Consider the following 24399-nt stretch of genomic DNA (forward strand, 5'->3'; position numbering starts at 1 on the left):
GTCCTCAAGGTGCCCTACGTCGACCGGCCGACCTGCCTCAAGACCGCCTCCACCACCATCCTGGACAACATGTTCTGCGCCGGCTTCCCGGCCGGAGGCAGCGACACCTGCGGGGGGGACAGTGGAGGTCCCTACACCACCGAGATCGAGGGCACCTGGTTTCTCACAGGGATCACCAGCTGGGGCGAGGAATGTGCCAAGCCGGGTAAATATGGCATCTACACCAGGGTCTCCAAGTACCTGAAATGGATAAAGGTGATGACGAGGCTTACCTGACCCGCTGTGGCTGGTGAGCTAAGAGAGACCCCAGCTCTCCAGGTGTTTTCCAGGAATTGCTGTGTTTTAATAAACGTTTCTAAATGAACTAATTTCTGCTCTTGGAAGGCAAAAGTTGAGAGAACGTAGTGGAAATGTGGTAATAAAGAAATAAAAAGCCCTTTAATTACGCCCTGAACGCACTGCCACTGCTGAGATGGTTTAAGTCCCCCAGTTCTGAATGCAGAAGCTGGTGTGGATGAGCTGGGGCACAGCTCGCACATGCCCTGGGCCAGTGTGCCACCAGCATTGCCCGTGGCAGGCACGCAGCACCACCAGCAAGGGGAGCACTGGTGCCTCAGGCACTGGCATCCAGCATCACCTCTGTCACAGGAGCCCACCAGGGAGAACACACCAGCAGCACTCCTGGCCAGACATTTTCACTGGAGCCATGCTGAGATGGATAAGGGGCAGCAGGAAATGCTCCTCCGGCTTTAGGATGGCATAAAATTGGCTGTAGAAGTGACCTAAAATGGATATAAAGCTCATCCAAAGGTAGTGGCAGTCTCTGTGCTAATGATTTCTTCAGAGCCTTGTTTATAGAGACCTGCTTAGTGCTCATCACCTGTCCTGGTCGATCCATGCCAGAGACTGTGGCCATGGCTACTGCTGGTGGTGATGGAGACAAAGCATTGCCCTCCCCAGATGAGCCTGTGGGATGTCCCCTGACCACAGACAGCACGGGACACCCGTGTCTGGTCTGAGCAGGTGGCAGAAACCTTGCTGGGAGGTGCCTCCCTGTCCTGTGAGGTCCTGTGCCAGGCTGCTCCACATGGGCTTCATTCAGTTCCCAGCTTCAGGGGAGGGGAATAATCCCAGAGGAAGGGACACGGACCTCTGATCAGTGCTGGTTCATCTTGCATGCCCTCCCACGGAGAGCCCAGGGGTGCACAGGGCAGCAGTGTGGCCCTGGGGACCTGCACCCCGTGGTGCCTGGTGTGGGCAGCTCCTGCACAGGCTTGGCCACGCTGCAGGCACCACGCACAGCACCACGGCCCACCCCCAGAGGCAGAACCCCACTGAAAGAGGTCTTCTCCATGCGTCCCCAAGACCACTTCTCCTCCCACCCCACCTGCAGAATGCTGTTGATGCCCACACAGCCCCCCTGCACCCACCCATGAGCATGGCCCCATGGTCCCAGCCCAGAGGCCCCTCCTGGCAGCACTGCCCGGTGGTGGGATGCAGGGGAGGCTGGTGATGGAGACACCCTGAGCCAGGGCACGATCTCAAGAGCTGCTACTTCAGATGTCAGTATGAGCTCTAAGGTGTCACTCCCAACTTCACTGCCACTACACCCAAGCAAGAAGCTGATTGGATCATCTGCCACGGCTTATTTTAAAATCAAAATGCATGTGAGAAGGTTGTATTTGTTCCAAAGACATTAAATAAAACCAACACTGAGAATCCTTTTGTTTTCTCTAGAATTATAGCAGAGGTGTCTTTGGACAGAACTGCATATTCTCATACGAATTTATTTAACAAGTTTTTAATCTTTAAATATAGATTTAACACATTTTTTTACAGGTACATATACAATATAGTTCATTTAAACTTGCAGTCAGAGAAAATTCTCTACTGTAATTTATACATATACATGAAGAGCCTAGTTCAACAGCATACTTAAGGTAACATACCATGTCGTGTGCAAAGTTTCAAATGTTAAAAATCTCAGACTGTACATTCAGATTCGCAGAACTTAGCAACCTCATAAATTAATAAAAGCTTAGATTTAAAACTATGGAAGACAAAAAAGATTAAAACCATTTAATATGCAATGTGTGCTATGTTTGAGACAAATATTTACAGTTGTACCTCAAAACGTGTAGTTACCACAAGAATTGTTACCACTATAAACAGCCCCGACAGCAACTTAAGAGACTCCTACTTTTCCACCTAGCAAGTGCATTGTGACCAGTTTTAAATGAAATAGAAATAACCTTCAGTGACTGAAGATGCTGGTGGGTGAAATGCCCACCAGTGTGGTGGGGGACCCCCCAGGCAACCACAGCCATCACACAGGTCAGCAATTCCTCCCTACAAAAACGGTCACAGAGATAAAAAAGAATAACCAACATGTTTTAAGTCAACAGCTTGGTGCTGTGTCTAAGAATCCATGGTTCACAAATCAAAGTCAGATCATAAAGGTCCCTCTTTAGTCCAGAGTATAAAATGTTCCAGGTTGACGGGACAGAGCAAATCCACTACTGCATGCAAGCTACTGACCTTGCTCTCAACAGTCATCTGCTTAAAAGCCAAACCACCTGTACCTATCTTCTACAAAAGCCAAACTAGACAAAGAAACACAAAATTAAATTATGAGCGTTCAAGAACCTTTTTTCTTTCTCAAAAATTCGATAGGTACATTATTATTAAAGATGCTGAAAAGTACAGTCTTACCACAAGAACATCCTTAGTGCAAACATGGACATTTAACTCAGATTTATGGCACGTGTTCCAAAAGTACATACATTTAATGTAAACTTCAACACTTGCTAGATACAGGTTTCAGCCTTGGGACACTTTGGGACCCTAAGTGATTGGTGACAACCCTGAGTTGTCAGTTTGACCTGGCCCAAACCTCACTGAAACCAAGGGGACTGGCTGCAGTGGGCTGGAGTCAGACCCTAAGTGCAAAAAGAGGCTCTTTAGGGTTATTGCATCTTCACGTGTGAGTCAGCCAGATGATGCTCTTACAGAACATTACATTCACAAAGCTGAAGTAGGTATTTAAGAAAAAATCCATTCATAAAATCAATTAAGCAGGACATACAGCTTCTTTGTTTGGTTTGGTTTTGCTTTTTGGTTGTTGTTTTTTTTTTTTTTGGTTTACCAAAACTCAACTCTTTTATTTGCAACTTCAATAGTTGTCAGCTAGTAAGTAGGTAAAGCCTTCAACCTGTAGAGGAAATTTCAAGCATCTAAACAAAGTGTCAGGAAACTGTAGTGTACTTCTCTGATGAAACGGGATGGATGTCATGGAAAAACAGCAGGTAAAAATAATAAATTACTGTACTTTCCATAGGAGAAAAACAAAAAAATAAAGAAAGAGCAGAGAATGACTTCCTTTATGAGCATGAGAAGCTGCTTAGGACCCCGGTCCCGTTCAGTGCAGATGAAGCTGTGGAGGTCTGTGAATGTGATGAATAGTACAGGACAACTCCAACTATTGTGCTATTTCTCTGTAACACTGAGTTGAAAGCTTCCAAAGAGCATCGAAAATAGGATGCTACTAGTTCACCCTTAATTCAAGGGGAACTAAACTTTCTCGTGTTACACAGGGCAGCATCTATAAAGTAATGAAGAACGATGTTAATATTAAAGCATCTTATTCCAAGAAATACATTGTTCCCTGTAATCATGTAACATTTGTATAACATAACAAAAATAAGTGCTCTCCTGCAGTTCTCCCTAAAAGCTGAACTCCCTCTAGCTTCACTGAGAGCCTTGTCTAAGGCAGGACTGCAGGGTTTGACTCCTTTCCATCATCTATCACTTGATTGTCACAGTGTGGCCAGCTCATATCTTCTCTAGGCTCCTTATTTTGTCAGGCTCAAAATGGTTTTCTACAGCAGTACAAACCAGCTGCTCTGTGAAGCCAGCTGGCACAGCAGGTTGCACAAGGAGACCCTGCTTTACCTTTCAAAGGCCAAGAAGAAATCAGCATTACCTTTAATGGACCCTGCATAAATACAAAAGCCTTGGGCTGCAGTCCTTAAAGAGCACGAGCAGCAGTGCAAGGAGCTGGGCTGCACCTGCAGCACTACCAGTGGCATCTGAAACAGAACTCTGACAGATCTTGCACAGTTCTGCTGCCATGCTCACACCACCCTGCAAGAGCTCTGTCACCTGCCAGGCAGATCCAAAGCACGTGGCTTCAGGAGCCATGGAAAAGGTTGCCTCAAGTCCACCACAGTCAAAAGGAACCCCATTGCCCTGGCCAGCAGGAGCAGAGAACACACAAGCTCGGTCCTTTGGGCAATACCTTTACTGCATGAAGAGCACACACAGGGCATCCCCTAAGGGCTTGGGGGAGAGAATTTGGCAAGTGGGGTGTTAAAACAAACTAGGTGAGGGGCTGGCATGTAGAACAGGAGCCTGTGCCCTCCTTAACCCAGGCAGGGGTGTGTGCCTGCCCTGGCACAGGGCATCCTTCCACGCCTGCTCTGGATGCTCCTCGCCTTTGGGCTCAAGCCAAATTCTGCCATATAACTTTTCAGTTGTTTAAAAGAACTTCAAAGTTGTAGCAGCGTTTCTATTGTACAGATATAATAAAGGCATTTATCACTGCTTCCTTTTTTCATTTAAATCCCTTTTTTTTTAATTTAGCCTACTCTGTTTTATGCTCCCTCTAAAATACATCAGTCTCATGCAGCCTTCACACAGTGAGTGTGGATTGGACACTCGCCCATCTCTCTCCCCAGTTTTTAATGGTTAGGGGAAAAAAGCTGAAAATGCTTTGGCCCCACTTTGCTCTGATGTGAAAATTCAGGCAAGGAATGTCTCCTTTTGCTTGCATCTGTTTACCACTGCTGAGAGAAAAGAAGAGCAGGGACAGAGCTCAACCTGGATGGGAGGGGAGGCTGCGGTGCTGCTGCACACCAGAATCATGTCACTGAGGCAAAAACGAGTCGTGCACCTGATTTGGGTTACAGCAAGGAGCTCATTTCTGCCACCCCTGCTCGGCATGTGGCATGAAGTGGGTGCTGCAGCACAACTGAGAGGCAAGAGGCCTGTTCCTTCACGGACCCTGCCAGCACTGCATGTCACATTGGGCACGTTAGCAACGGGGGGACTTGCAGAAATGTTCTATCTCCTGCCCCACTGCTGGGATTACAACTCTGCAGCCCTCACTTTCCTCTGAGATTTGTCCTGCACAAGGGAAATGAAGAGATAAATCTTACATCTCCTTGTTAATTCATATAAAAGCCAAGTCAGTTGGCCAGGCAATGTCTGGCTGCTTGAGCAAGGCAGCTTAAACTAGCAACACAAGGGTAAATCTCAGTGGTAGCTATTTTCTGAGTATTGCTTTTCCTGAAGAGAGTTCTCTCCAAACCTTTTCCATTTTGAGACCTGCATGTCATCCCCTGCAATGTGAAACTATTTCTATGGGACACACATAAAAAAAAACATCATGGATTTGCACAGGAGACCGAATAAATCTATGCAGAATCTTAGACATTATAGCTAGAGGCACACAAGAGGGGAAAGGGCTTTCAAAATGACCTCCAAGCCAGTCATCTTCCTCCCAAAAAGTCTCCTGGCTTATATCCTGGCCAAGATTTACAAAAAGTTAAATAAGGTTTCCCTCACACACACCTCTGCAAAAGACTTGGACCAAAATACTTGTTTTGTCAACAGTTACCTGGCATTGCCAAGAGTAACCACTCATCTGTAAGGAAAATTACCTATGCAACCACGTGAGGAAAGGAAGAAAAACCCTCTGTGAATTTGTTTGGGTGTTGTAAATTCAGCTTTACACATTGGCTGTCCCTTGGCAGGCCAGTGCAGGAGGATGGTGGATTTTCAAAGCTGGCAGAGGTAGGGGAGAGGGGCCTTGACCAAATGTACATCTGATAACTTCAAATGGGGAGCAAAAAGTTCTCTGTAACTCCATTATGTTTTGTACCAGCCCAACAATGGAATCATTAGCAGGAGGGGAGAGGAGCAGGTTGTAAGCATGCAGGTATCAGCCAACCTGTGGTGGGAGGTTTTTGTTAGGGCCACAACATAAATCTAAGAAAAAAAATGTTAAGCTAAGGGAACAATTTAATCTATTCAGCTAGAGGCTTTGCATGGGAAAACACCCAAATCCTAGATTCCTATGAAGTTTGTTTATGAAATTCTGTGATTGGAGGTATTTTCATTTATTGTGGGAACCTGCAGCTGAGCAGTTACAGAGATACTATGCCCCATGAAGGGCCAGGACTGCCTCTCCCCCAGCTCTGAAGACCTCAGCATGCTCTGGCTCTTGGGGACCCACAACGTGTTACTCAAGTTGACCCTGCTTACATGCAAAACAGCATTTCAGCACAAGCAGCTAATACAATGTGAGGGTTACGGTGCTCCCTCCGGCCCTGACTTTGCTCTACAAGCTGGGCTGCCTAATTCTTCCTCTGCTATACTGGAGCAAGAGCTCCATCTTCTGAAGAAGCAGAAAAGAGCTCAATTCAGACTGTGCTCCTGAGCAGCCAGTGGTAAAAAGTCACCCACAGTATAAAATGACCAGTCTGCAGAGGAAAGAGAATTGCTAAATGCAAAGGGAGAAAATCAATTTTCAGAGTGCAAGTCCAGTATGGCTGTAAGGACATGTCACTGAGAAGCTCCAGGAACAGCTCTAGGGAATACAAGAAAGCATCATCCTACAGTATTGCCTGCAGTGCATGTAAAATCAGAACCATGCCTAGAGCCTGCACATATGATTAGCAACAGCCAGAGAGGACAGAATTAATCTTAGGGAAAACAGCCTCAGTGCTGCGACTAGACCCTGGCAACACAACTGAGAAGCATCCAGGCTGTCATGTAAGACTCAGAGGAGGAGCCTCCTGTGCTCTCACCTCGTGAAATTCTCCTCAGTTTGTACTCTGTAACTTTGTTAAGCCAGCCTGGAGCTTCAGTTCTCTAGGCTTTGGGTGATACAACCACTGCAAAGCAAACCAGTGTCAGCATTTGCTGTTTTCAGGATGCATTTATGGCTGGAGAAACCTCCTGCACAGGCTGTGGTCCAGGACCAGGCAAGGTGTGATAACCAGACTTCCCAAAAAATCAACACAACACAGGGTGTTCCATGACATGGGGAGTCCTTCCAGTTGTGCTGCTAGCCCACTACAAACTACCCCTCATTTCACCTCCAACCTGTTAAATTTGACTGCCCTGTAACAAAGGGGATAAAAAATACCTTTCTGTATAGGAAGGATTTCACTGAAATACCCTGGAAAACCATCAAGAGCTGACTTGAAGCCTTTCAAAAGGCTTCCTTCATATTCATCAAAACAATAGATTCTGACAAAAAGGAAGTATTGAAAAATAAACATACTCACAAAATTTGTTTCATATGGTCAGAACTGGTGGATCCTTCATTCTGTTTTTTTTTTTTTTTTTAATGGACTAAACCTATGTGGGTTTCCTGAGCTGCTCCCATTGCAAACCCTGGTCTCTGTTTCCAGTGGACAGCATGGTGAGGAGGCAACACATGGAGGGGTGATGCTGCATGCATGGCAAGGGCGACAGGCTGCTCTTAAGGCATTTTCTTGTGTCATCTGTTATGCTCCCCTATCTATTTGTATGTACATTTATGGCTAGAAAATGAGAAATATGATTTTTTGAGACTAGAAGTCTTCTGCTGAAACCTGGTAACCTGTTTATAAACTTCATTCTAATGATGGATTAACAAGCAGGCAGCAATGAGGGCAAGAGTGAGGCTGCAGAGATGAAGAACTGCCTCCAGAGTGCTGGGGGTCAGGCCACGGCGTCTTGTGCAGCAGGAGGAGATTTTGCCTGGGTACCTCCTATTCACACAGGGTTTGAGCTACAGCAGCAAGTAGGCAAAACAGGCACGGGAATCCCTGGTCAGACTCCATCTCTTCTCCCCGATCTTCTACCCAGTGCTCTTGCAAAGAAATCTACATTTTTAAATGCTTGGTTTTAATTTACTAGTGCCTAAAGTCACCGAAACGTCTTAAGGTGTTAACGAACAAAAGAAGCTTAATTTACTACTTTTGCAGGCTTTTTTGGAGTAGCTGCTTGCTTTTTTTTTTTCCTGCAGAGGCATATGCAGCCAGATTTAGTACATCAAGTGTAATGCAAATGGCTTAAAAGACCTGATAGGGTTTATGAACTATTTCTGCTAGGCGTGCTATATGATACCTGCGACTTTGGCATTCCGAAATCTGCAGTCACCGACTACTATCTGCAGACTGTGCACTGGAATCCAGCCTTCTTTTCTTCTGTTTAGGTTTTTCACCAACCTTTGAACGACAACAGCATTAGTAAAAGAAACAAGCCAACCCAAGAGCAGTTTGATACAAGCATGCCCTACACAGCTGCTGGTGCAGCCAACAGTTTGTTCAAATCGGGGAACGTCTGGGCTTACTTTGGGAGCCCTCCAGAAATACCAGTTCTCCTCCACTACCAAAGGAGCTAAGGGCAAGTAATTTACTCACTTCCCTGATGTTGAGCTAGATTGCCAGGATTAATTTAGTCAGGGTACTATGAGTCTAGCCAAGAGTTAGGCAGCTGGCAATGCTCATAAATGACATGGCTCTGTCTCACTGACGTAGTGAAATTTGTGCTAACTAAAAAGTTTGTTATGAGAGATTTTTGCCTGGCACTGGCCAAAACCACCATGAGAGATGGTGAGCATTCAGCAAAACTAAGATCCTTTACATCTTGCTTTTGCTAACATCAGACTGGATTTTGCAAAGTGCAGTTGGACTGGATGGTCATTGTAGGTCACTTCCAACTGAAATTCTATTCTATTCTATTCTATTCTATTCTATTCTATTCTATTCTATTCTATTCTATTCTATTCTATTCTATTCTATTCTATCCTGCCCCACTCCATCCCATCCCATTCCATTCCACTCTATTCTTCTCCCTTGAACTCCAAGAGCTGTAGATGTTGCCCAGGAATCCTCCACAAGGCATTTGTATCTGTGCACTTACAGGGTAGTGCCTGCACAAATCCAATCCAGATCCCTGCTGGTATCACCCTTCCCACACCCTGAACAAGGCACTAGTGCACTGTGCCCTCTCCTCATGAGACCACAGGCTGGCTGATGAGATCTAGTCAGAAACCAGCCTGGAATAGAAAGACAGCCAGAAGTCTCATCCAAATGACTGCAAAGGTGAGAAGAGGGGATGTTGCCCTCCACAGTTCACCAGGCATGGTGATTTCCCAGGTAATGCTCCCAGCCATAAGGAGAGAACCTGCTGTGAAGTGTCACCTCGCCAGAGGCAGCCTTCAATACCACAGAGAGATGGTCTGCAGGCATTAACCAGGTAACACTCCTGCAACTGTCTGAGGGAGGAAAACGCCTTGCAATTATTCAGTATTCAATTAATAAGCCCAGAGGAACAAAGCCAAAAGCTGAGCTGACGTGGGCAAAGAGCTCCCACCTGAAGCATCATCTGAAGAGCATGGCAAGAGGGGCTGTGAGATCAGCTTGCCCAGACACCCACAGCAAGGGAAGTCCTGGCATGTTTTCTCAGGCCAAGCCAGTGCATACAGACTCCAGTCTTAGCAAGGGAATGAATTCTCCAGCTTTCTGGAATAGTCTAAGACTTAATCAGAAGCTGCAATGAGTGTATCACCAGGCAATCCAGGCTGCACAGGACTGCTTTGCAGGCTTTGAGAGATAAGGTAAAGTAATCCTAATTTACCTACCACTGTCCCTCACCATCTTCATGCAAAAGCTGAATTTCATCCCCATTTTTCACCAGCAGGTCCTCTGATCCTCTCCTCTTGCAGTCTGCAAGGGCTTTGTATTTTCCTGGAGACTGTAGTAGTAAGAAAAAAAGTTTATCTCATTTAGCTGCATTTCATATCATGCAGAACTTACTTCTGGCTGCCACAGGGAATGTTACAGAGCCCTATCAGCTACCTTAATTAAAATTATTGCTAGAAACTGTGGCTGATACATCTCCTCATTCCCCAAATTGAGATATAGAAAAATCTGAGAGAGACAGACAAGATACATCCATTACCCAGTGAGGCAAAAGAAAGCAAGATGACCCAAAGCAGCAGCACCCCAAGCTGTGGGACTCCTGCAGCTCTGCACTCACCAGCTGGTTCCCCTCCTCCTCCTCGGTGTCCGAGCAGTTGGAGAGGTACTGGTTACCCGACCACTCCTCCAGCCCCTCGCAGATCTCCAGGGACTGAGACATTCCTGGCCAGCCTGCAAGACAGCGTGCAGCTCAGGCTGGGCTCGCCCCAGCGCCCACAACACGTGCCCTGGAGGAAGGGGAAGGGCCTGTACCTCTGTGGGGCTTGTTCTGGGGGGACACAAGCCCACTGTCCAGCAGCACCGGGCTGGTGCGCTCCGAGTCGTTCTCCTCTGAGCTGATGGAGGCTCTCTGCTGCTTCCTGAGCGACAGGGAAGGAGAAACCACCTTAGCTTTGCTTTAGGAGTGAACACCAACTCCACCAGGTTTCCTAAAACAGGGTCAGAAATAATGATGCTGGGTTTTGATATACGTTTCTGTAAAGGTTAAGGGCTTCAGTGCCTGGTTTTAATTTGGGAGGAGGGGGAAAATCCTGCTGCAGTCTCTCCTTCCTGGGATTTGAGCGCAGACTTTGATCTTCATCTCCATTCACAGAGGAGCTGCAGCTCAGGCTGCGCTGCAGGAGAGTGTCCAAGGGTGCCCCTGACAGCTCCTGTCCCCAGACCACTGCCCCCGAAGGATGAATGGCAGCACATCCCTCCTCTCCCCTACCCAGAGGTCTGGGACAGAAACGGGGTGGGGGGAATGGCACAGAGCCAGGGCACAGGGGGGCAGAAGGCCCTGGGTGCCCAGCGAGGCCCCGACCCGGCTCCCAGCACTCACCCATCACTCAGCTGGGAGGACAGTGGGACCTGCTCCGAGCACGAGCTGGGCTGCTGCTTCTCCACTGTGGGGAGGTCAAACACCAGTTTCAAACCCAGTTCTTTATCAGTAACCGTCACACTTGAAGCGTTATTTTTAAAGTTAGACCTTTTGTACAACCCTAATGATTTCTGTTCAGAGAAAAACAGACCCAGAGACTCTTGCAAAGCACAGACTTAGTTATGATTAAGATGGTATGTTAGCACAAATCTAATCGTGAGCATGCCACTGAACAGTCTAATATGCTTAAAACTAGGCATCTGCTATGTATCTTCCTGAATCAAGCCTATGATAAATGTGAAATAAACCCCAAGGTAATGAAAAAAAAAAAGGAAAAACTTCTGTAATTCATCTTCACATAAGCACCTGGCCGTAACTGCTCTGGGGTTATTTTATTTTCCTGGAATGGAAGACCTCACTCCAGCATGTTGCTACCAGGCTTCTTCTGAAAAATCAATTCTCTGGTGAGAATTAGTGGATTTGAAGATTAGCCATGTGAAAATAGGAAAGGTTCTGCTGCGGAGGGAATGCCACAGAGAAATTGGTCAAATGTACCTTTTATAAGTTCCTGCTGCTTGAACAAAATTTTTCTTATTTCATTCAACCATGCCATCTTCAGATCTACTGTTTGGGCCTGGAAGAAGAGAATACTGTCTGAGTTCTGAATTCAGAATCATGCATTATAAAGTATTAATAAAATCTTGCATTTCTATGCTGTAATCACCTGAAATCCCCTCTTATCCAAAGCCACCACTAAATTTTAAACGCTCTTGATCTTTTTAAATCCATGATCCCCACTACAATGAGGCAAAACACGGTGGAATCTGTGGAACCATCACCACAACACAAGGAGTGCAGGCAAACACACACGTGTGCATGCATCTGATCTCTTTACAAAACACCTGAAGGGCCAAATCTGCCTTTTGAACATATGTGCACTTGGCTACATACATCTGCTTTATGCATTTGAGTTGGCTACTGTGTTGCAACATGGAGGAAGCAAGCTGGGCAGAAGACTAATTAAAAAGAAAAATCAATAATATTTTCACAACTGGTTTTCCTGTGGACACCCCAGTAGACAAACATTTCACCTCCATAAATCTCTATTCAAAGGGCTATGAAAGAAAAAAACCCCAACCAGCTCAGCTGGGCTACTGTTTTGTAGATGAGTCAAAAGACTACTAGAAACAGCACCTTGGAGGCCAAGCCTCTGCTCCAGGAGCAGTTCTGACATCTAACTGTAGAGGAAGCACACGTGGCCCCTGCCCATTAAGCATGAGGCCCATTTCCCAGCTCAGTCATATAAGCTACTAAGCACAGTAAAACTCCTGGTCTGTTTGACATTTCATCTGCAATAAAAGGCAGTTTCCAAGGAGCAGTTCTGCCTCCACTCCAAGATGACTTTTACAGTTCTGGACTGGACGCCAAGGACCAGCCGCCGGGACAGCTCTGTGAACGTTGGCATGGGCAAAGAGGAGCAAGACATGCAAGTTAAATGTCTGATGATCCTGTAAAGATCAGTCAGAGTCATTTCCTTAACGCTGTCAGGAGGATGTGCAAACATCCATGTGTTTGAAGCTCCAGACCTGCACGACGTAGACCTCTTCTCGCCCGCTATACCAGATTTCAAACTTCCGATGGTCTCCTTTCACATTCTCAGTTATTCCAACTGCATTCATCTGAAAAGCCAAAAGAACCAAAAGATGAAACACACTACGAACCTCTCCCTCTTCCCTATGAACCCAGGCATTTTGCAGCATGATAAACAAACCTGTCTCCACCCTGTTAAACACATTTCATCAACTTTAATTTCAGTAGCAACTGGAAGTCATTAGGTGACTTATCCCCCCAGCTTGCTGTACTTGTGCAAGTTTTCTGTATGGACCTTAAAGGATTTTTTATGCAGAACTACCTGAAAAGTCATCTCATATCTCTTCCAATATGAAATTTCTCAGATGAGGCTTAAGAAGCTTTATAAATGCACGGCGTGTTATTTTTCTACAGATGTTATTTCTGCCACACTGTTCTTTATTTACTGACTTCATTCTGCATTTTATTCTTTCAGTGATCTTTAAAATCCATTTGTGAAGCCCTCAGCTCCTTAGAAATTTCAGCTCAACATCTTTTGCTCCCAGACCATCCCTGTAGTTGAGAGATCATCCCAAGGTTTCAAAAGGGTTGATTTTTTTTGATATACAACCTGAGCTGCCATAAACCTTTAAACTTACAAAAATAATTTATGAAAGATGTTGAAAGGGCAGCCCACAGAGTGCCTCATCCATATTCTGCAGTTCCTAGCTCTGTGCACCTCCTCTGGCATGGCAATTTATACAGAAGCTCCTACAAAGCTGCCCAGGCATCAAGATACTAGAAATCAGGGATGATCTACTATGAGGACACAAAGGGAAGTGCCAGGAGTAGAGATATTTAAGGTCTGTTTTTTCCTTTTAGTGGGCTTTGAAATTCAGTTTCCTCCCCCTGAGCAGGATTTACTGTCCCTCAGCTGCTGGTTGCCTGCAATGCAGACCGAGGTGGGGTAGAGTAGAGCTCTGGGCTGAGGTTCATCTGCATCACCTTCCACAGCAGTCTGAGGCACAGATTTACTTGGCATTGCAGTGAATTAGGAACATCCTCTAAGTTACTGAATCTCAGCTAAAGAGGCATTTACCACTGCATATTTTACATAGTATGTAAAATATTATCCTGAAGGGTACTTTTGTTTGTTCCACAGATGTCCAGTTACACAGCTTCAACTCAACAGCTTGCTTTAATTCTGCATCTCCAGAAAACATTTGTAATTTCCTGATACTATCATGAATCAAACAAATGTCAAGCTCCAGAAACATGGTTTTGCCCTCAGGACAGCAATTCTGAAACAGATGTGTGTGAATGTAATCTTACAGAATCCATGAATTCTCTAATCCCAACCTCTCAGTGTGGCAACACAAAACCACGAGAAAATGAGTCCTCTTGAGGCAAAGAAAAACCCTGGCCACATTGCCTGGCCTCCTGAGTGCAGGATTTTCTCCTCTGAGCAGGTTTTGCCCATGCTACCTCTCCAGTTCTTTCAAAAGCATGTGTGCCAGAACAAGTACTACAGGGAAAACGAGCTCACCAGAAGGAAAATGATGCTGTTGGGAAAAAAACATTCAAGTACCTAAACATATGGCCTGGGATTTGCTTTTAATACACAATTTGTAACGTGCACTGGAGCTGAACAGACTTCTCTACCATGACAATGCTTTCTGACTACTTGTGGCATGTCCCTCCCCAGACCCTGGTGACATCAGGGCCCAGCAGCATCTGCACCTGAAGCCTCTGCCTCCAAGTGCCCAGTTTTTTTCCATTCTGAGCTACACTTATATTGGGGGTTTATTTATCAAGAACAAGGCAGAGTACTGAGACAAAATGCTGATGGTAGAAGTGCTCATCACAGTCTGCCAGAAGGTCTCTTTCAGAGGAGCAGTTTGGGATTTTTATTGATAATAGTTAGCATTTACAGGCTTGGGACAGTTGTTTACATCCTTTCTATTTTGCCATGGGCTACTCTCTTCATCTGATAATTGTGCTTTCAGCTGCAGCTGAAGCATGCCAAGGGAGAAAGGAATGAGAGAGGAAGAAGGGTTCTCTCTGCATCCTCCTGGCTGGAATACAGGGTTCAGGAGCAGCCAGACAGAGCCCAGACCAGTCTCCCTAGGGACCATGGCCATGAGGAGCCCCTTTACTCTCCTAGGTGGACTGGGGAAGATGCAAAGGGCCTCCTAAGTTTCATGCCCCTGCTCCTGGAAAAAACTAAAGGAGTGGGGAAGGCACGTTCTCATCTCTGGGACTGGCCTGCAGCTCCATTTCCCTGGCACATGCCATCACATGTGTGACTCCAAGTCCATGGCCTCTCCTAGGGGCTGCTTCACCTGTGGGCTCCTCACAGCTTATTACAGCCACAGCCTTTCTCAGGCATGGCACTTCCACAGGAGGCACTGCAGCACTTAATGTCAGAAAACAAGTCCCTGTGTTAGAGGAAAAATACTCTTAGGGTCTTCAGAGTTATTGGGTTACAATACAAATGGCAACGGCCCCAACTAAAGATCCTTACTTTCAAAAAGTGCTTAAAACTGTAAGATGAGGTTTTGTCATAGCCATCTCCATGCTCCTCTCGCTTCTTGCAGAAGACCAAGGCCTTCTCATACAGGAACAGATGCCTCTGCATTGGCTTGAACCTGGCAAGATCCTTCATTTTTGTTGGACCTTTTCGGTGTCCTGTCCAAACACTGAAAGATCCTTGCATCAATACTTTCCCCAGCTCGCTCAGGTCACCCTGGTGAGAGCATGACAAATGAAAAAAGAAAGAAAAAGACATCAATTAAAATGTAAGAGGGCTGTCCAAACAATGACAGGCCATGGGGCCAGCTCTGCTCCAAGGCATGTCACTCTAAGAATAGGCCTTCCTGGAAGGATTAGAGTATTTTTGGGGAGCTATGGCACCATGCCAAGAGGCAAGCAGAGGTGTCTGACACAGGGCTGCAGCTAGTCTACATGAAGGGATACAGGTCAGTAACTGGGAAAACTAGGAAGGCAGGAAAACTCTCCAGCTCCTATGGAAGTCGAGGTCAAAGGCTCTGGCTACTTCTGAGGGAGAGGGTAGATGAGATCTGAGCCTGACCTGAGGCCTCAGAGGATGGGCTTCTCTCATTGAGGCTAGGACTGGGACCAGCAGATTAGAAAGCCAACCCCTCACCCTGGCCCAAAGTCCTAGGAAAGACAACCACTTCAATGGAAAAGGATCAAATCAGCCTCAGAGAGTAATTAAGTAAATGCTGGATGAGAAATGCCCTGAGGAAACCCCAGGTGAATTATTAGGTGAGCCATGAGAGAACCAAGATGTGTGCTGGAAAAAAGTACTCTTGAGAACCACCAGGTGGCAAGTGTGGGCACTATGCACTGTGGATGAGTCCTTTGGATGTGGGTAGTTTCCAAAATCCTGCAATTGGATGGGAGACTGTCACCTGGAAGAGCTCCCTGATTCCATTCACTTTGTAGCTGTTTTAGTATGGTTTCTAGCTCATACTTTCTGGGACACTATCCATTTGCAATGCACCATCTGGCCTTGTGCAAGGTCTCTCGTTACCCAAACCTACTCACATCATATCCTGTTATTGAAATCTGATGCATAGAGTCATTGACTGACTTTAACAAATCCAACATTGCAACCAAAGCTTCTTGAAGTTCCTGAACTCCATCACAGCTCGTGCTGTACTTTAGCAACTCCTGAAAATAGAAATGGAAGAGCACGTGTTTGCACTTGAACAAAACCAGACTTGTCCATCTTGCTCAAAGTTTCCAATGCCCAAGAGCAACCTACACTGTCCAAGTTCTTTTTTCATATGTCACCAGGAAAAAAAACTCACTCCAAACCAGAGTCAGTATGAGATGTGGAACAGATCCCTGAAGCATGGCCCATTTTTTCTGGGTTTTTTAAGGACAGCATCAGGTTACAGAGTGGCATCATGCCCATCTGAGTTCTTTGTGTTGTGTTTTCCTGCTTGGTAAGAAATGGGAAATAAGGCTCAGGTTTTCCATCAGCTGCCAATATGTCATATATGCCTTCAAATGAGGTTGCAGCAGATGATTGTCTTCAGACTGGCAGACACAAGGAACAGAATTTATAAAATCCAGAGCCTTCAAGTCAATAAGTGGAAGACAGATTAGGGAATTATACCACTGATATAAAATTACTTTCATTTCAGACCTCTTGTGCCCACTTGCAGCTTCATGTGTACTCATCTCTCATTTGAGAGGCTAGAAGGTGGGGTTCAGAAGCCACCTCTCCAGTGTTCTTCCCACTGTACAGAATGGGAGTAACAGCACTGCCTTGCCTCAGATGGGTGGCACAAGAATAAATGCACTGAAGATTACAAGTGCTATAACAACCTCAGGAGAAGACATGCATCAATATCTTTCATTCATTGTACTCTTAGGATCATCTCCGGTTCAGATTTCTTAGAAATGCTTCAATCATTTTGCATCTCTGAAGAGATTCAAACAGTCTTTCTCCCCTTAAAAAATGGCTTGTTAAAAGCACTTGTTCCTTCTTCAGATAAGTGAGTTTTCATCTTCACTGAAAGTCACTGCAGAGGGACAAGATAAGCAATACATAATCTAAAGCTTGGTGCTGGAAAATAACACAAACTGGAAAAGAGCATGAAATACCTTCAGAAGTAACTGGTATTTTGTCAAGCGTTGGACTGGTTTGAGCAAATAGGAATCCAGCCCAAGTTTGTGTTCTAATTTAAATTCCTGGAATAAAATATTCAGATTAAGTAAGTTCTGCACCAACTACAAGCAAGTATTCCAACAGCATGATTAGTATGTTTTGATGACTGTGAAGATCTCATGTAAGAATGTTAGATGATGCTTATAAGTAAAGAAATTTTATAAAAACATGTAAAATAATAGAATATTAATACTATATTAATACAATATATAACGGATCTGCCTTAAAAACCTTGTGTACAGGAAACTCCAACTGCTATTTTTGTGAGGTTTCCATGCAACACCAAAAAGAATATGCTGCAAATTCATGCGGTGCTGCAGAGGGTGTTTAGGATAAGTGAGTGTCCCAGGGTGAGGCCTGCCCTGGCAGGAACAAAGAGCTCACCTGGAAGAAGGTGCTTTCAGAGCACTGCCTCCAGAGGGACTCGGAGCGGGGCTTGTTCTGGCAGTATTTCTCATACATCTGGAAATCCTCTCGCTGTAAGGGAAGCAGCCAAACCAGGTGAACACGCAAACCCCACGTTTGCTTTTATCTCTGCTGCCATCTACCTCTGCTGTCTAAAAGGCACAGAGTCTGGGTAAAAAAAGCACTGCTAGGAACTCACAGCAGACCGCAGTGTAGTCACGACTGCTGCTCTCCCCCATCTGCTGCTGGCCACCCACCTACACTCCCTGTCTGGCTGTTGGTGTTGCCTATCAGAAGCATCTTACTCAACTGGCATAACTGAGATGTTGCAGAGTGTGACAAATCAGGAGAAACATTGGCCTTCCAGTCTGCTTTAGATGTGAAAATGAGTCACCCACCCTGTCTAGGAAACAAAATCCCACTCTCTCCGGTGCTCCCAGGCAGCTTTCCAAACTGTGCAGGAAAATTCTGCAAGAGATGGGACAAGAGAAAAACGCAGCAGTAAGCAAGGTAGGGGGGTATGGTTTGGGGATTTAATCACTGTATGAAATCAGCCTGATACAAGGGGGGGCAGAGCCAGGGTCGTACTTGTTGTGGAAGTCGTATATCTCGGGCATGTTTCCGAAGAGGACATCCTTCCTGTTCCTCAGCACGGGGGGCATGAGGAGCAGCATGGCAGGGTTATCCATCTCCGCCCTGTAGCCCTGCGGGATGCAAAAGGGGCTCGTCACTCACTTGCTAAGAATTTAGCTTGGCATCTCCTCGAAGGCAGATGAAAAGGGGATGGGAACAGGCTTTCGATACAATCCGCTCTGTTTCAAAGTGCAACGTCCCTTTTAGTTCTTTATTTTTGCCTCTAAACCCTTGTCTTTCAGTCCCTAGGCACAGGGGGTTGTAGTCCAGGAGGGGATGGTTTGGGAGGGCTCCTGCTCTTGTACAAGATCCACCGAGCACCAGGGTCTCACTTTCTTTGGTGCCTCAGGATTTCTGTCGTCTGTGGCTCCACCTCTTGAAACCTCAGCCTCCCAAACTGGGAGGAGCTGGAAGGGAGACCTCAGAACTACAAATTGTTGGGTGGAACTAGGAAACAGTGCAAAGCTCCCTTCAGTAAAACCACATCACTGCACCAATGCAAAACCATTCACCAGATGTGGTAAACACCCTAACCATAGGGTAGGGAGAAGGTATGGCCAGAGCTCTGGACCATCACTGCAAAGAAGACATCAAGAAGGCCACTAGCCACAGCTCAAGCTGGCCATGCTAGCCACCAAGCAGTGCACAGAACTGAGGTCCTTTTAACATAAGTAGCAAAAATGTTTGCAAAAATGTGTTCAGTATGTACAGCATATCTTCTTTGGCTTTCCAAATTAATCTTCACTCCCACTATGGCTGGAAACTGTATTCCTTATACTAAGCAGACATTTTGTAGTTGCAGTAGAAGATAAGTATCTGGAAAATTAGTGATTTATATTTAACCACTGCAAGCAGGCTCTCCTCTTTAAAGGAAATATTATTTTCATAAAACTTAAGACTACCCATCCATTTTTCTCTACCTAGACTTGATATGCACAGTAGTAAATCTGCATACCTGCCAGCTGCTTATCATACAGAGTGTGGGTTAACAAAAAAACAATCAGTGCAGGGCAATTACATGTAGCAACCTGCAGTCCAACAGATTTATATCCTGCTTGCTCTGGGGTGAGAGAAATGCAAGAGGGGAGAGCTATTTAACAGCCAGCTTGTTTTGGCCATCAGCAAGAGTTATTTTGGAATAAAGTAGAAGTGTCTGAAATGGCACTGTGAGAAATGATAATCTGAAGTTTTATCTTCAGATAAATTTCTAAATTTATCTAAGTTTATTTTCTAAAGAAAAACTTCTAAAGAAATGTACTTTGTATGTTCACAAACTTCACAGTGTTGAGACAGAATCCTCCCAAGGATAAAACACCAGCTTCTTTCTTTTGTCTCCAGAAGGTAAAAGAAATTAGGGAACACTCAAAACCAACAGCTTTTTGTAGATTTTTCCAGGCACTGATAAAACTAATTACCAGTGCTTTTGTGTACAAACAGAAGGCTTCTCCCTCATTCTAGATGAAAAGCTCATCCTGACACCAACTGTTCCTGCAGATGCCTCCAACAAAGAAAAGCTAGGGGGAAAACTTCAACATTTATGACTAGCTTGGGATCTGACAGTTTGTTAGAAAGCTGCCCTGTCCCATTTTTGCTCAGTTTGACAGAGTGGCAGGTGCCCTTCTGTACAAGTCACCAGGGACCAGTCATGAGCAATCTGAAGAAGCCACTCACCGTCAGAACAGTGAAGAGCTCCTCTACATAGACTCTCTCAGTTTCTATAAGCTCATTGATGACGTGGCTAGAATAAAGGAAAAAAAAACAAAGGATACTATTTTTATGTTGGTAAAAAACCCACAGGCATTCAGTGGAGTTCAACAAGCCCAAAATACAGTGATGGTGACCAACACAGAGATGATAAAGTAGGTAAATGCACAAGAGATGACACCCAGGTCAGGCTGGAGGAACACAGGAGAGGGCAAGCACTGGCCATAAATAAACATCATTTTGAGTGATGTAAACAGAAGCTTACCCTTTTAGTATATCTAAGTTGTCATCACTGTCTGAAATAAAATACTGCAAGGAATTCCGTTTTTCCTGATAGTCGTGCATCACTTCTATCTGGAAGAGAAATGGGATGCACTGGGAAGAGCTGCAGGGAGGCCACTGCAGAGGCAGGACGAGCCCAGCCCCTGAGGTCAGCACGGGAGCTCCTTGGGGAAGGATGAAATATGCTTCCTTTTAACAAATCCTTTGTGACACAGAACTTTAGAAGGGCAGAATGTATCATGGGCAGCCAGATACTCTCAGAAATTACTCTGCTACATAAAATCTGAAACTACTAGTGCCATAACTCATTAGTGCAGAGACCAGAGAACAGTTTCCACAAGGGAAATATCTGTGGATGGGGAGCTTTTCTAACAGACATCACTGTTATGCAAACAAGCTCAGGGAATAACACACAGGAAATCGATATCTGTGACTTGGAACAACAACCCAAGATAAATCCCAGGTGCTAGACTAATCCAGCTAAGCCATATGGATATGAAGGCTGGGGTTTGGTTGTTTTTTTTAAAGGAAAAAAAAAGAGCATCTTCAAATCTAAAGTCTAAGTATAATCAAATTTCACAGGGGTCTTCAAATCCAAAGTCTGAGTATAACTAAACCATATGGATATGAAGGCTGGGATTTGAGTTTTTTTTTAAAGGGGAAAAAAAGAGCATCTTCAAATCCAAAGTCTAAGTATAATCAAATTTCAGAAGGGTCTTCAAATCCAAAGTCTGAGTATAATCAAATTTTAGAAGGATCCTCAAATCCAAAGTCTAAGTACAATTAAGTTTTAGAAGGATCCTCAAATCCAAAGTCTAAGTACAATCAAATTTAAGAAGGGTTTCAGTTTTTCAGTGTATAAAACTCACTCAGATTTCATGAATAATTTTTACCTTGCGAGAACTTGGTGTTTTTCTTGATGTTTTCTTCCCAGGGAGGGACAGATCAAATGAAAATTTCAAGCTGGAATTAAAATCCATACCTTGGGTAGAAAAAAACACAGTTATGTAATGAACATCTACAGTGGAGATGGTTCAGATAGAAAATAATAAGTCAAACAGAAAACTGGGATACATTTTAAGAATTAATAATTAGCTAATGCTAAAAGCAAACTGACACAGAGTGTCTACCTCAAACAATACTAATACCAAACAGCACAAGCCACAGGGATGGTCATAAATGCCAGAAAGTAAAATAAAAAAAATAAAAAAGACCAAAATGACCATTAAGTGAATACTGTGATCTAAACCTAACAATGTCTGTGAAGCCTGTGCAAATGATAGAAAACAATAAATTCAAATAAACTACCAAAAGGAACACCATCTACTAGGATACTGGCTTAAAGTCCTTTTATGAACCTAGGGCAAGATGCTCAGGTGCTGCAAACTGTTTCTCCACCTTGGAATAATTATATTGTCAGCAAATAATTGCAAATTGTAATACTTTGGATTACAGAGGTAAATTGGGAACTTGGAAATAAAACATCCATCTTCCCAGTGAGTTATATGACATCTTTCAAATACTTCTTCCTCCTGAACAGTCATTATGGAAACTCTTCACCAAAAGGGTCCTTTTCCCCAACACAAATGACAACAATGAATTTCTCCAGCTCTGTGAGGCCTGTTCCAGCCTCAGTGACACCTCCTCCGTGGCTGCAGCAAATTCTGAGATTGGACCAAAAATAAGCACATTGATGTGCAATATTCACCTAATTTAGAAACAGAAAAAGAGGCTAACAAAGTAAAAACAAACAAACAAACAAATTCTGGACTAATGAACTCTATTTTCATTATGTCTAAAAAGATACCAGAGCACAAAGGAGTGCAACAGCAGCTGGGTCTAGATTGAAGGTTTGAACAGTGGTGACACCAAAAAGCCACCTCTTGTCCAGCAGAAGATGTAGGAAGGAAAACAGATGCAGAGGAATGCAAATCACCATGGAGAGCAGGCTCTCCATCTTCAGGTGGGGCTGCTGTAGGATGAAGCTATTATGTACCAACAAGGCCTTACACCTCCACGTGTAAAGAAGCCAAATGAGGAAGAAGAGAGAGCTGGATGCTGGGGAGCAGATCAGAGATGGGCATGGGATGTGACCCATCATGGACAGGAATACTGAAGGGAAGAGAGGACTCATAAGCAGTCCTACTGGTGGACCCCACTGGGAGGAAGGGAACATGGACTGGAAGTTAGAAGATGGTCACCAGCTGCAGCTTGGTGTTCTGTTGCAAGAGTGTTTTGACTCCAGCCCTTGGGCTCTGCTGCAACCTGCCATACTGCTTCTGCACATCTCACCAAGCTTTAGGGCTCAACACAGGTTTACTCTTTTTTCCAAAATAAAAAAAAATGGTTTCAAAATTAGAACCACATTTATCAGACAGGCTTCAAATCCCAGGCAATGATGAAAGAGGAAGTGTCTGTTCTCAGACAGAGGAAGAAGGGGGAGGAAAGAAAAGAAAGAAAGAAGAGGATGAGAGTAATGTGCTCAGAGGTGGTTGGTTCCAATCCACACCACGAGACCCATCCATCTCAAAGCTCTCCCAGCAGAGCCCAGCATGGGTCCTTGACACTGCACACCATGCCAGCAGGCTGCAGCAGCTTGATGTTTGGTATCAAACAGAGGCCTTATTAAAAAGCTCCCTTGGCATCATCTATCCAAAGAGGAGCCTTTAGTCTTTCTCTGTGTGTTGGCTCTGCTCAGTTCAACACACTTGATCATCTCTTTCAGGAAGGGGATTAATGGAGGGTACCTGTGCTTTGCAGGTGACTGACTGCCTTTGCTAGAGAAACGTGCATCCTCTAAAGGCAGGAAATAAGTCCAGCCAATTGATGATGGTCTCACAACATCCCACAGAGGTGGCCAGCCATTTACCCCTGCTCTGTAAGTCAGTAATTCCTCTTTAACACTTTCCTGTTCCTAGAAAGCTGGAAAAGTTACATTAGCTAAACTGGGCAATGCTCTAGGTCAAAGTCTCAGAGCTTTTTTTCCTGATTGAAGAAAGGGGTTCAGAGGGCAGTGTAGTCTACTGAAGGTGGCATCAGCCTGGCAAGAGGAAATCTGGGAATTATTTGCTGCACTGACCTGCATCTTGAATAGCTTAATTCCCCTCTCTGCATCCAACTTCACTCCCATCCCCCCACTAGCCTGGCTACTGACATTAATCACTCCCTGAGCTGGAGCCACTTTTACTGTTTGTATGACACCAATATTCATTAATTGATTGTAAAAAAAAATGTGTTAAAATAAGTATTTAATTGCTTTATGCAGTCACATCACTGAATTTAACATTCCCATGTAACTTTGGATGCCCCTGGTTTAAGATACATGGATGTTACTTTGGAATACTTTTAAATTCTGATACATGGAAGGTTGCTGAGGGTAAAAGTTTCAATGTTATCATTTAAAGACATTAAAATGGGATTGTGCTACATCCCATTACCAAATCAGGGCAGAACATTCAGCCACTTCAGTTCAACCAGAATTTGTACCTTTGTGGGCATTAATTATTTCACAGATGGGATTTAAGGAAGACTTGCTCAAGGAATCAAAGGGAGTTAAGCATCCAGCTCATTTCTGTTCATGAGATTTGAGCTCCTCATTTCTCCAAGCTCCTTTGCAAACATCAGTCGAACTTCATGTCAGTCCCAGCTCAAGAGAGCCACAGAGAACAGGCATGCTAATAAATGCATAAACCCTGCCCTTTTTCCCCTGTAGTACCAATTCACCAGTTTTCAGCCCAGTATGATGCTGCTAAAGCAGAACTGGAAGTGTGTGATGCTCACAGCTCTCTTTTTTCACTGAGTAGGAAGTGAAAACAAATACCATGTAACCCCATCCTTCACACAGGCATGGGAAGCTAGATACAAAAATGGGAAAGATAGCGAATCACCTCACATACACTCAGCATTACACAACAACCCTGTGTCAGCCAGCAAGGTGGAGTTGGTTTCTCAAAATCATCCTTCACCTTAACTCTTCCTGCCTCGAGACAAAATTATTACCCGAAAATATCATCAACTTAAAACCATTTTACCATGTTTAGGAGAGAAGAGAGGTGATTTTGCTCTCGGTGGATTTTCTGGCCGAGGGGCCACTAACTGGACGGGCCGCACGTGTTTATCCAAGAGCTTCCTGAAGCAAGACTGACGATTCTCAAACATGCTTCGAACGTTCTCGAGCTTGACCTGCACTGACTGGATCTGGCACTGCA

At 44.7% G+C, this 24399-nt stretch overlaps 2 protein-coding genes across 2 annotated transcripts in view; one reads left to right on the forward strand and one right to left on the reverse strand.

Moving 5' to 3' along the window:
* The window catches only part of F9 (coagulation factor IX), a 15822-nt gene extending 15546 nt beyond the window's left edge, over window positions 1–276 (forward strand). The window contains 1 exon segment of the mRNA XM_008949366.1: window positions 1–276. This exon segment is cut by the window's left edge and continues 33 nt beyond it. Coding sequence (XP_008947614.1) covers window positions 1–276 — 276 coding nt within the window.
* Window positions 277–2767: 2491 nt separating this feature from the next.
* The window catches only part of MCF2 (MCF.2 cell line derived transforming sequence), a gene marked incomplete at its 5' end in the record, with an annotated part of 32954 nt that continues 11322 nt past the window's right edge, over window positions 2768–24399 (reverse strand). Inside the window, 18 exons of the mRNA XM_008949367.1 lie at window positions 2768–3601; window positions 8179–8279; window positions 9698–9810; window positions 10096–10208; window positions 10290–10396; window positions 10858–10921; window positions 11452–11530; window positions 12483–12575; window positions 14990–15211; window positions 16036–16161; window positions 17104–17190; window positions 17552–17644; window positions 17971–18040; window positions 18161–18276; window positions 19877–19943; window positions 20175–20263; window positions 21085–21173; window positions 24223–24394. Coding sequence (XP_008947615.1) covers window positions 3561–3601; window positions 8179–8279; window positions 9698–9810; window positions 10096–10208; window positions 10290–10396; window positions 10858–10921; window positions 11452–11530; window positions 12483–12575; window positions 14990–15211; window positions 16036–16161; window positions 17104–17190; window positions 17552–17644; window positions 17971–18040; window positions 18161–18276; window positions 19877–19943; window positions 20175–20263; window positions 21085–21173; window positions 24223–24394 — 1842 coding nt within the window. The remainder of the gene's footprint in view (window positions 3602–8178; window positions 8280–9697; window positions 9811–10095; window positions 10209–10289; window positions 10397–10857; window positions 10922–11451; window positions 11531–12482; window positions 12576–14989; window positions 15212–16035; window positions 16162–17103; window positions 17191–17551; window positions 17645–17970; window positions 18041–18160; window positions 18277–19876; window positions 19944–20174; window positions 20264–21084; window positions 21174–24222; window positions 24395–24399) is intronic.

The sequence above is a fragment of the Merops nubicus genome, unplaced genomic scaffold (assembly GCF_000691845.1).
Source record: "Merops nubicus isolate BGI_N331 unplaced genomic scaffold, ASM69184v1 scaffold2721, whole genome shotgun sequence".
NCBI lineage: Eukaryota > Metazoa > Chordata > Aves > Coraciiformes > Meropidae > Merops > Merops nubicus.